This window comes from Mus caroli, unplaced genomic scaffold (genome assembly GCF_978045245.1).
Source record: "Mus caroli unplaced genomic scaffold, Mus_caroli_1 scaffold_7, whole genome shotgun sequence".
Classification (NCBI taxonomy): domain Eukaryota; kingdom Metazoa; phylum Chordata; class Mammalia; order Rodentia; family Muridae; genus Mus; species Mus caroli.
This window is the reverse complement of record NW_028227262.1, coordinates 1,356,785-1,369,341: the sequence shown is the minus strand read 5'-3', so window position 1 is coordinate 1,369,341 and position 12,557 is coordinate 1,356,785. Positions and strand designations below refer to the sequence as shown.

General features: G+C 42.1%; 2 protein-coding genes across 6 annotated transcripts in view; one reads left to right on the top strand and one right to left on the bottom strand.

The window, feature by feature from the left end:
* Positions 1 to 12,557, bottom strand: part of Tmtc1 (transmembrane O-mannosyltransferase targeting cadherins 1) — a 348,737-nt gene that overhangs the window by 26,929 nt on the left and 309,251 nt on the right. For all 5 annotated transcript variants that reach the window (XM_029478417.2, XM_029478419.2, XM_085839758.1 and 2 more), the window contains one exon: positions 11,808 to 11,916. In XM_029478417.2, coding sequence (XP_029334277.1) covers positions 11,808 to 11,916 — 109 coding nt within the window. The remainder of the gene's footprint in view (positions 1 to 11,807; positions 11,917 to 12,557) is intronic.
* H3-5 (H3.5 histone) lies at positions 9,631 to 10,627 on the top strand. Its single transcript, XM_085840845.1, is given in 4 exon segments — positions 9,631 to 9,637; positions 10,149 to 10,305; positions 10,307 to 10,496; positions 10,498 to 10,627. Coding segments are annotated over 4 exon segments (429 nt in total). The 3' UTR covers positions 10,573 to 10,627.

The window sequence follows — 12,557 nt, the reverse complement described above, 5'->3', positions numbered from 1 at the left end:
CAGAGAACAATGAAGAGGACACAGTGACTGGGGAGGAATAGCAGAGCGAGGGCCACATAGAAGAAGGACCGTGGGTATGGGGATTAGATGGAAGAGGGAGAAAGGTCAGGGGAAGGGAGAAAGGTCAGGGGAAGGGGGAAAGGTCAGGGGAAGGGGGAAAGGTCAGGGAAAGGGGTGAGAATAGATTAAGCAAAAGTAAGGACAATGAGAAAGTCTTATGACCCACTAGTATGCAAAATAATTTTAAAATCTGATTCTTTAAAAAGGAGTTCAAATGGAGGTGCCATTTATGAGTTGGCAGAGCAACTCCAGAAAACTGTGGTAAAAATCATGAGATATGTCCCTAAGAGTCAGTTGATAGTCCACCCCTAACTGAGCAACAGTCGGCAGCTGATAGCTCTGGGGGAAGGCAAATCTTTCCTCTAGGAAGACTGCTGTTCTGGTGGATGGGGGCCCACCCCTCCCCCTACACAGACTGGCTGAACTCAGTGGGTTGTTTAAGAAAAAAAAGAAGAAGGCATGAAGAAAGGGAAGAGATGTGTTAGGGGAAACGGTGGGATGGTAGGGAGGAGAAAATGAAGAATGAATATGATGATATTACATTGTATACATGTATGAAATTCTCAAGGATAAATTAAATAATACACACCTACAAAGGAATATACACAAAGCACAGAGCATGCCTCTACAGGAGTGACTCAGGGGACAAGGAGAGAGGAGACCTACAAGTGTAAATACCTCAAGTGTCCGATTCCAGCTTTCCCTATCCCATTTGCCCCATCCTCTACTTTTGCAGGTGTGAGACACATGGCCTACTCCTGGCCGGAAATGTTTTCCCCTCAGTCTTCATGCATTAGCTTACAGGAGTTGGCACACCCTTAGCCACATTGGCTCAAGTCCCCAGACATCCCCCTTGATGCAGAGTGCTCTTCACACTGCTGCAGGGCATTCAGACCCCCCTGCTCCAACATTCCCTTTCCATGACTAGGTTCCAAGAAGACACGACACAGGACTTGCTACTTGAGGAATCTGTGGTGCTTAATAGGATTTGTATGCTCAGTTACCAGGAGCTAAATAACCAAATCAATACGTTCTTACATTAGGGTTCATTCCAAGTTGACTTAGTTGTGAGTGTGGACTGTGACTGAACCAATTCATGACAGACTCCATCCCTCTTACTAACGCACGTGTTAGATCTTTCACTCTGGTATTAAATAAAAACACATCCCAAAATACATTAAAGGAAAATATTTTATAGCTGTTTTTACATTAATTGAGTTTTTCAGTAGGTTATAAACCTGATGTTAGCAATAATTTTCAGTGGCCATGTTAATCCCAAAGACAGGAGGAGAAAGACCATTGACAGGAATCATCATGGCAAAATTAACTGAATCAAGCAATTCACTCTAGCAAGCCTTTTATTTTTGTACATGGGCTGCCTCCCCTTAAGGTGCGGTTTGAGAGGTCAGCATTGGCTGTGAAAAAGACAAGGTTTTTATAGTTCAGGGGTAGGGGGCTCCCAAGTGGGGATTTGGCAGGGTTACAGGAGCAGAGCGCAAGAACAGACATTAGTCCTAGTGACCTCCTGAAACAAAGACATGCTTGCAAGGTGGACATAACAACAGGCAGTCATAGGTGGTCGGATAACCTTTTGAAACAAAGGTAGAGCTGCAAGATAATTATAAACAGCTTTTTGAAACATAGATGGATTGCCTGCAGTTCCTGTAATAGGCAGTTCAAAACCATTTGTAGTTAAGGTTGGTTATAGCCCAATCCTTGAGAAACAGAGGTTTAATCATAATTAGGAATGAACCTAGTTTGTCTTTACCATACAAAGGCTTTTTAAGCCTAAAATGGAGGCAGGTGGTTCTTCAGTCTGCATCATAAACAGTATTAATTTCATTTTCTTATTGCTATTGTGATGCAAATTATGTTCTCTGTGGTGAGGGGTAGATGGTTATAAGTTCCTGTGGGCTCAGGACCATTTACAACCCTGTCTGAGAAGCTCAGTGTCTACCTGTGAATGCTGGTGGAGATCAGGGGGAAAGCGAGGCAGCAGGCAGGCCGCTGCCACCCCAGACTCTCCTGGCCTCAGATTTCTCTACCCTTCTGCTGTGTGTATAAAGGAGTACTCACATTCTCCAGTGCCATTAACAGTCATAAGCTTCCAGTGTTTTGTTTAGATTTGATTTGGTTTTTTTTGTTTTTTGTTTTTTGTTTTTTTCTCAAGTTCTGTCCACCTTGTTTTTAAGACCAGAGGTTCCTCTGTCTGGAACCTGAGACCCACAGATCTAAGCTGGCTGGCCAGTGTGCCTCAGAAATACCTCTCTAGTGCTGGAATTACAAGCACCTAAGAACTCTGAGGCAGAATGACTTTATTTCTAGACATTCCACTGAGTAGGGGATACATGTCATTTCTCTGATTTTAACACATCACCCACATCCTTGTGTAATAAGAGAAAAAGCTGATTTCATTTTCTGCCTGAGTTTGCTTTTCTCTGGCTTTTCCATAGTAGAAGTGGCTCCCTGACCTGAAGGGGTCAGGCTGGGGTTCTGTTTCTGCCCAGCTGGGCCTCCGTTTCTTTGAGACTCTTAGGTTTCTACTCTCAAATGCTGAGATTATAGGCCTAAGCCACCATTCTCCATCGCCACTAGAATTTTCTTCTCTTCAACAAATGGTGCTGGCACAACTGGTTGTTATCATGTAGAAGAATGCGAATCAATCCATTCCTATCTCCTTGTACTAAGGTCAAATCTAAGTGGATCAAGGAACTCCACATAAAACCAGAGACACTGAAACTTATAGAGGAGAAAGTGGGGAAAAGCCTTGAAGATATGGGCACAGGGGAAAAATTCTTGAATAGAACAGCAATGGCTTGTGCTGTAAGATCGAGAATTGACAAATGGGACCTCATGAAACTGCAAAGCAAGGCAAAAGACACCGTCAATAAGACAAAAAACCACCAACAGATTGGGAAAGGATCTTTACTTATCCTAAATCAGATAAGGGACTAATATCCAATATATATAAAGAACTCAAGAAGGTGGACTCCAGAAAATCAAATAACCCCATTAAAAATGGGGCTCAGAACTGAACAAAGAATTCTCACCTGAGGAATACCGAATGGCAGAGAAGCACCTGAAAAAATGTTCAACATCCTTAATCATCAGGTAAATGCAAATCAAAACAACCCTGAGATTCCACCTCACACCAGTCAGAATGGCTAAGATAAAAAATTCAGGTGACAGCAGATGCTGGCGAGGATGTGGAGAAAGAGGAACACTCCTCCATTGTTGGTGGGATTGCAAGCTTGTACAACCACTCTGGAAATCAGTCTGGCGGTTCCTCAGAAAATTGGACATAGTACTACCGGAGGATCCAGCAATACCTCTCCTGGGCATATATCCAGAAGATGTCCCAACCGGTAAGAAGGACACATGCTCCACTATGTTCATAGCAGCCTTATTTATAATAGCCAGAAGCTGGAAAGAACCCAGATGCCCCTCAACAGAGGAATGGATACAGAAATTATGGTACATTTACCAATGGAGTTCTACTCAGCTATTAAAAAGAATGAATTTATGAAATTCCTAGCCAAATGGATGGACCTGGAGGGCATCATCTTGAGTGAGGTAACACAATCACAAAGGAACTCACACAATATGTATTCACTGATAAGTGGATATTAGCCCAAAACTTAGGCTACCCAAGATGTAAGATACAATTTGCTAAACGCATGAAACTCAAGAAGAATGAAGACCAAAGTGTGGACACTATGCCCCTTCTTAAAATTGGGAACAAAACACCCATGGAAGGAGTTACAGAGACAAAGTTTGGAGCTGTGATGAAAGGATGGACCATTTAGAGACTGCCATATCCAGGGATCCATCCCATAATCAGCTTCCAAACACTGACACCATTGCATACACTAGCAAGATTTTGCTGAAAGGACCCAGATATAGCTGTCTCTTGTGAGACTATGCCGGGGCCTAGCAAACACAGAAGTGGATGCTCACAGTCAGCTATTGGATGGATCACAGGGCTCCCAATGGAGAAGCTAGAGAAAGTACCCAAGGAGTTAAAGGGATCTGCAACCCTATAGGGGGAACAACATGATGAACTAACCAGTACCCCGGAGCTCTTGTCTCTAGCTGCATATGTATCGAAAGATGGCCTAGTCGGCCATCACTGGAAAGAGAGGCCCATTGGACTTGCAAACTTTATATGCCCCAGGACAGGGGAATGCCAGGGCCAGGGGAATGGGAATGGGTGGGTAGGGAAGTGGGGGCGGGGTATGGGGGACTTTTGGGACAGCATTGGAAATGTAATTGAGGAAAATACGTAATAAAAAAAAAAAAGAATTTTCTTCTCTTTCTAAAACATAAACAAATAATTGAAAGCTATTGTTCCCAAATTTCTCCACTGAAATAGCTAGCTGGAAAGGGTAATCAATACTTTGAATGGCAGAAGTCAGGACTAAAAAAGTCCTAGAAAATCAGAAATTTCAGGTAGAGACAAAGAACTTTGGTAAAAACATATCATTCTGTGTAACTTAAAAGCAGTTTTATGAGACTTGTAATAAAAGGAGGCCTCAGCTTGCCACTGAGCAGCTCTGTTAATAGCCAGACCTCAGAAGCAAGACCAGAGCAGCTCAGACAGAAGCTTAGTGCAGGACAGGCCCGCAAGGTGTTGATGTGCTAGTGAAGCAGCCCCAAGCTGTGAGCCCTGAGCAAAGCTACTGCCCAGTGAAACTATGCAAACATTGTAACTTTAGAGATGGTCTCTAGGATTGCACTGCCTGCTGTACTCCAGAGAATTTTCTAGTCTCTTTTCTTTCTAGTCCATCTTTTCTAGTCTCTGTGCTGAAACCCATCAGCAAGAGGCTTTAAGACTGTGCATGGCCTGGCCTTTAGTGACCATCACACTCCCAGACTCCTGGGCTCACACAGGCCTATTTGTCAGTCCTATTTACTATTCTATGCTCTTAAGGACTTCCTGGACCTTTATCACTGTTCCCAGTCTGCCAAAGCTAAGGACTTAACTGCAGGCATGGGTAGAGCTTGAAAGCTTACAGAGTATCCTTACAAGAGAGGGTTTCCCAGTAGAACTCTGAAGCATCATTTTTTGTCTGATCAATTGTTCCTGGCTTGGTGAGATATCTGTTTAATCTTCATATTAGCACAATAGTATAATAAATGTTTATGTGAATAAACCAAGCATATTAAACCAAGCATATTCAAAAGGTATCCAATTGCCAAGTGCCTCACGGCCCATATGCCATGCTCTCTGCAAACTTGAAAATAAATGTACATCCTTTCACACAGCCTTTGGAAACTTGACTGCACATGGGAGATTTTATTCTGTCATTGCTTCCAGTGTGACACTAGTCCTCAACCACAATCAGCATGTGTGTAGGCTCTGTGTGCGGCAGATAGTAGCTCTGCTCATGGAGAGGGTGTGCAGGCTGACTGAGGTTTAAGAATATCGCTTCCATATTTTCTGGGGTTTGAAAGTCTAAGATGCTGTTAGAGGTGACAGTGGAAAGGGGTTGTTTCAAAGTCTATCAAGTCCAAGGGTTTTCCTCAACTCCTGTTTGCCACATTGTGTATCAGAAACCTTGTTTTATCCCAAAAGAATTTCAGAGGTTAAGATAAGATGTGTAGACTCAGAGAAAGGAGGGGCCCTGAGTTCTGCCCAATAGCTGTCCTATTTCTTGTGTGAAAACCAATTGCCTTAAGGGTAGAAGAACCCTTCAGACTTTTCAGTGAGATTCTAGGATCCTAAAGCATTTCACAATAACCTTCCCTCTAGAGTAGGAAAATGGCTAAAGGAAGTGCATTTTGTCAGAAAAGATGAAGGTCTTCTGTGTAATTTGTCTTCATAACTGTTGAGCTCCAACTGTGAGAAATTCAATAATTTTTATATCAGTTTGCCATGTTTCCACAGAAAATAACTTAATCAGGAAATAATTTCAAATATCCTATCTGAAACTCCTGAAATTCAGCTAAGGAAAAAAAAATATGTTATCCTTTAGAAATTTTTGCCTGAAAAATGCCTTTGTTTCATTGAACATACAAACAACAAATGGCCACTTGGTTAAGGTCTGCCTACTGTGTTAGTGATGTGATGGTCCTGGGTCCTAATATGAATGTCAAGGTCAGTGAACATCTGGACCACTTTAAAGTGGTATCTTTAACTGAACTCAGAGTTCATCAATTTAGAAAACGAAAACAGCAAGAAACTTTGGAATATCCACTAAAGACCATTACTTTTCACAGTATTGACACACAAATGGTTTATCTGTATATAAACAATGATACTAATTAGAGTGGAGCCAGACAGCAGTAGGAATATATCCAAGACCATGCTTTCCCTAAAGAAATCTGTGGTTAGAGGAAGATAAGTCTGAAACACTAAAAATCAATGTTTTGTTTTAATTTTTTAATGTGATGTGGTGTAGGTGTGTATGTATATGTGTGTGTGCACACACTTGCATGAACTCATGTGTAAGTATGTGCATTTGTGGTATACATGCATGTGTGTGTGTGTGTGTACATTTGTTGAGGGCATGGATGGGGGGGCTTGAGGTTGACAGTGAGAGTCTTCCTTGATAGTGCCCCACTTTATGTATTGAGGAAGGTTTTCTCAACTGAACCTGGCCTGAGGATCCCCTGTCTCTGCTTCCCAAGTGCTGGGATTACTGGTAGGAATCATGCCTACTTCACTTTTTATGTGGAGTCTGAGGATCTGAATTCCAGTCTTTAAGCTTTCTCAGCAAGCACTTTCCCTACTCAGCTATCTTCCTGGCCCACATGGTTTAGATTTCATTTCAGGATAGTAACCCAAGAAATGAAAATACATGACATATATAAACATGATACAATTTGTATGCTGATGTCATGGTTCGAGGGTGAAATGTCTCTTTCAAGCCATTTGGTTCCCAGCTGTGTTGCTGGTTTGCAAACAGAATCTCTAGGATGTGGGTTCTAGGTAGAGGAAGTGGGTCATTGGAAGCAATTCTTGAGATTTATAGCTGGACCTCCTTCCTGTCTGCTTTCTGGACCATTGAGATGTGAATAGATAGTGGTCAAATATTCCCACCACAGAACCACCTGCCATCATGACTTTCCCTCCATGACAAACTGCACCAACAAATGGTGAGCAGAATAACCCCCTCCTCCTGAGCTGCATTTGTGGGGTTCATGTTCACAGCAACAGGCAAAATGCTGAACACAGAGATCTCCGGAAATAGAATTCAACGCAAAATGGAGAAGTGAACAAGGTTTGGGGAGGAACTGGAAACTGAATTGTTTTACAAGCAAGAAGGGATTTAGAAAGAAAGAAAAGATGATCCTGAAAAAGGTGAACTGTATAAAGAGGTATCAGTTCATCAAGAGACCCCAAGACAACAGACTTGGGTATCACTTGTAGATATAACTGAACATTGCTTGAAGTTGTGGTGTTTCTTCTTTAAGAGCAATAATTCAGTGTCTACTGCCTGCCTAGGGAGCTGGAAGAAAAGATCTGAGTTGGAAACTATTTGTACAATCACCACACCCACCTCATTGTTGATAATGAAATCAAGGCAGGAACATGAACTGAATATGAATTAAGAAAAAGGCAAATGTAGAAGTAAGAACAGCACAAGAGAGAAGCAGACAGTGAAGTCCAGATGGCCACCAGTTGAGGTGAGATGAAAAGGGGAGACAGAATTGACCTTCCTAGAAAATATAAGATCTTCATGTACCAGATTAAGAGGAAAATAAAAACTAAATGTAATTTAGGAGAAACATGCAGTCTTTCCAAGACTGAAGCACAGATCTCCCACTCTCAAGATCTGCCACGTCATAAAGACTCAATGAATGGAGTAAGAGATGATTGCTATGACCTCACAGCTGCTTCTCACACTAGACCCCAGGGCAGGGCAGGGCAGGGCAGGGCAGGGCACGGCAGGGCAGGGCATCACAATAAGGTACAACTCAATGAGAGGTCTGGAGTGGGGACTGCACACTCTCCAAGTTTATTTATTCACACAACTGGAATCTACTAACTGCATACAGCCTGGCAGGTGTGAGACTACTACAATAATTACAATAAATGTCCTTACAGAGTCAAACATTCTAGAGGTGGATGAAAGAGCACTAGCCCACCGAGTTATGTTAGATAACCTAAAGCTGTGAGAAATAAATACACAGGAGGACAAAGTGATGGGAGACATGACAGAAAGTAGACAAAGGGTCAACATGGTACTGTGTAGGCGGAGACTGCACGGCAGGAGGGAAGACGGATCTGGGTAGAGATGTGTGGTGGTTGAGGAAAATGCCTACACAATGAGGTGCCTGACATGCCTAGGTCAAAGGCAGAGGCAGGGTGTGTCTCTCTGAGAGAGGAAAGGGTCAGGGTGAAGAGAAAACGTGATCCCAGGGGATGCAGGCCGTCTTTTCCCTGTGAGCCAAAAGTTGTCAAGGACTGAAAGCATACATCATGGAGGATCACATTAATTAATTAAACACTGTAAAAAGTCAACATGCAAGGAAGTCATCTATTCCAGATAGCCTTTCTGACTACAGCCTATCTACACTGTTTAGAGAACACTGTGCTTCTCTATCTGCAGGTGCAACAAACCTCAGATCAAAAATAGTCAAGAAAGGGGCTGAGAACACAGTTCAGGGGTAAACCTTATAAGCTTATATGTATGTCTTGTGTGCCTGAATATGAATCCCTAGTTTCACACATGGCCATGTGTATCTGTAACCTCAGTGATCTGGGCAAAGACAGGCAGACCCCAGAAACTCACCGGCTAGCTAGTGTATCCAAAAGAGTAAACTCTGGCCCAGTGAGAGATGCTGACTCAAAAGAATAAGGCAGAAGGCAAAAGAAAAAGTTATTAGATATCTTTTTCTGGTACACATACACACACAAGTAACACTCAGAAAATACTGTGCCTACACTGAAGTTTCTTGTGTTTAGTCCCTAATTAATAAAGTATAGCAGCTATTTCTATAGCTAGTGTACACTGCACTAAGTTGAAGTAATTTAATGATGTGCATAGGAGTTGTTTATCTATGATGTCACTTTATATCTGGGACCCACAAATCCACAGATTTTTATGTCTGAGGAACAGTCTAGAAATGGCTGTATTAAAACACAGTTTATAACTTCTGTCAGTTGAATATTCATAGACTATTCTAATTTTGCTACTGGTTGGAACTTATAAAATGTTTAAAATGCAACTTGTAGCCTGAGTAACCAATGTGTGGGTCAAACCATTCCTTATGTTTAGCTAGCGGCTGCTCCAAGGCATCTCAGTTTGACTTTTAAAAGAGGACTGGCAATTGATTGACAGCAGAACCTACAGCTATCAGGGTCACTTTCATGTGTCAACAAAAGCAAAGCATCCGTTTATAGAAGATAACGCATGTGCATTCCCCAGGGCAAGGGGTAGACAAACACCACAGACCCTGAAAATTGGTTTCAAGTCATTCAGACAAGTGAAAAGGAGACAGGGATTCAGAACACAACTGCTCATGCCAGAGATGGTCTCCTGGGAGCCTGCCTTGCCATCTGTTCTTCCCTAGCAGGTTTTAAGATACAAAATCATCATAGCACAAGTAAACAGTAATAAAAACATGGAATGTGAGACCACACAGGAGTTCATTCTGGAAGGAATGCCAAAGCTCTGGCTAGAAAACCCCTAAACAAAAGGGAGCACCCGCTCCCCCACCCCCACTGCCTCTCAGAAGCAAGCAACATAGGGAGAACAGACAGACTGGAGCTCACAAAGGGTTGGAGGTTAGTATATTTCTCTGTGATTTTTTAATTAAAAAGTTTTTAGAAACAATAGCAAATGTTGTGTATTATTCTTGACATACTTTGTCTCCAAATGACAGCAGAGACACATCACCGGACAATAGTATCCTTCTGCCTTTGATGCCCCTCTCCTTGTACAGTGAGAAAATTGGGCTTCTAGTGTTGATCAAGAACAAACTGAGATGAGAACTAGAGTTTGACAGGAGCTGCAATTATTAGTTATGACAATGAGAATTGTGTTTTCAGCCTTCGCCGTGCTGCCGCTCCCTAACACCAGAGCCACCTCTAGCTTGCCAAACTCCAGCAGAAGGAGAGAGGGAGGGGGGTAAGTAAGGAGGTGTCCATACCAAGGTTCATACAAAGCAGACTGCCCGAAAATCCACCCGTGGTAAAGCACCCAGGAAACAACTGGCTACAAAAGCCGCTCACAAGAGTGCACCCTCTACTGGAGGGGTGAAGAAACCTCATAGTTACAGGCCTGGTACTGTGGCACTCTGAAATCAGACTCTATCAGAAGTCTACTGAACTTCTGACTCACAAGCTCCCCTTTCAGCTTCTGGTGCAAGAAATTGCTCAGGATTTCAAAATAGATCTGTGCTTCCAGAGGGCAGCTATTGGTGCTTTGCAGGAGGCAAGTGAGGCCTATCTGGTTGGCCTTTTTGAAGATACCAACCTGTGGGTGGGCTATCCATGCCAAATGTGTAACAATTATGCCAAAAGATATCCAGCTATCATACCGCATACACGAAGAACATGCTTAAGAGTCCACTATGAGGTAAAACATTTCATTCTCAATTTTTTTAATATCTCTTAATATCAATGGATTCAATTCCCCAATAAAAAAATATAGACTATCAGACTGATTACGTAAACAGGACCCAACATTTTGCTGTATACAGGAAACCCACCTCAGTGACAAAGACAGACACTACCTCAGAGAAAAAGGCTGGAAAACAATTTTCCAAGCAAATGGTCCCAAGGAAAAAAGCTGGAGTAGCCACTCTAATATCGAACAAAATCGACTTTCTACCTAAAGTTATCAAAAAAGATAAGGAGGGACACTTTATATGCATCAAAGGTAAAATTTACCAAGAGGAACTCTCAATTCTGAATATCTATGTGCCAAATGCAAGGACATCCACATTCATTGAAGAAACTTTAGTAAAGCTCAAAGCACACATTGCACCTCACACAATAATAGTGGGAGACTTCAACACACCACTTTCATCAATGGACAGATCATGGAAACAGAAACTAAACAGGGACACAGTGAAACTATCAGAAGTTATGGAACAAATGGATTTAACTGATATCTATAGAACATTTTATCCTAAAACAAAAGGATATACCTTCTTCACAGCACCTCATGGTACCTTCTACAAAACTGACTACATAATCGGTCACAAAACAGGCCTTAGCAGATACAAAAATATTGAAATAATCCCATGCACCCTATCAGATCACCATGGACTAAGGCTGATCTTCAATAAAAACTAAATAATAGAAAGCCCACATACACGTGGAAGCTGAACAACACTCTACTCAATGATAACTCGGTCAGGAAGAAATAAAGAAAGAAATTAAAGACTTTTTAGAGTTTAATGAAAATGAAGCCACAACATATCCAAACTTATGGGACACAATGAAAGTCCTAAGAGGAAAATGCATAGCTCTGAGTGCCTCCAAAAAGAATCTGGAGAGAGCACACACTAGCAGCTTTACAACACACCTAAAAGCTCTAGAACAAAAGGAAGCAAATACACCCAAGAGGAGTAGACAGCAGGAAATAATCAAAACTCAGGGCTGAAATCAGCCAAGGGGAAACGAAAAGAACTATACAAAGAATCAACCAAACCAGGAGCTGGTTCTTTGAGAAAATCAACAAGATAGATAAACCCTTAGCCAGACTCACTAGATGATACTGTGATGATACTGGCAAATGCACTTGAAAGTAACATTTAAAGAAACACTTCTGAAATTAAATGGAAACAATTACCTGCTCTGCCAGTAGGGAAGCCAAGCTTGAATAGGCATCAGCAAAATCTGGACCATATTTAATGGATTCCTTCAGCAGCATGATGGCTTCTTCTGTTTTCTCCTGGGACCTGCAGATGACAGAGGGAGGTCACCTTTCACAAGCACTTGCTGTAATCCTATGCTTAGACTTCGACATTTCATATCTTTTAGCAAAGATTAGGTGGTTCATCCTGGATTTTACTGTGTTCGATGTAGATGTTTACTGTGTTTACATGTAGATGTTATGCCAGTTGTGTCTGGATTCTCACTGGAAAGCAGTGAGGAGATACTGGAGATTTGTCACTGACTCTGGCTGCTGTGGTTTGAATGCAGTGAACCCCTGCAGGCTCGTGTCCCTGAGCAACATTTGTTCCCCAGCTAGTGGCATGTGCAGGTGCTGTACGGAAAATTGTGGACTATTAGGTATTGAGGCCTAACTGGATGATGGGAAGGGTGTAGGTGTAGATTACTGGGGAGAGGCCTCAAGGTTTTACAGACTGGATCTACTTCCTGTCCATTTTTTTTTTTTTTTTGGCTTGACTGTGGACACAATGCCACCTTTTATAACTGGGAACCCAAGAAAATATTTTCTCTCTTAAATTTCTTGTCAAGTATTTGGTCTTAGTGGCAAAAAAAAAAGTAGCCAACACACCTGCTATGCACTGTTGGGAAGTTTTACTAAAGAGCCTGTAAGCCTGTTAACAAGAAACACTGAACCTCAGGCCAGCAC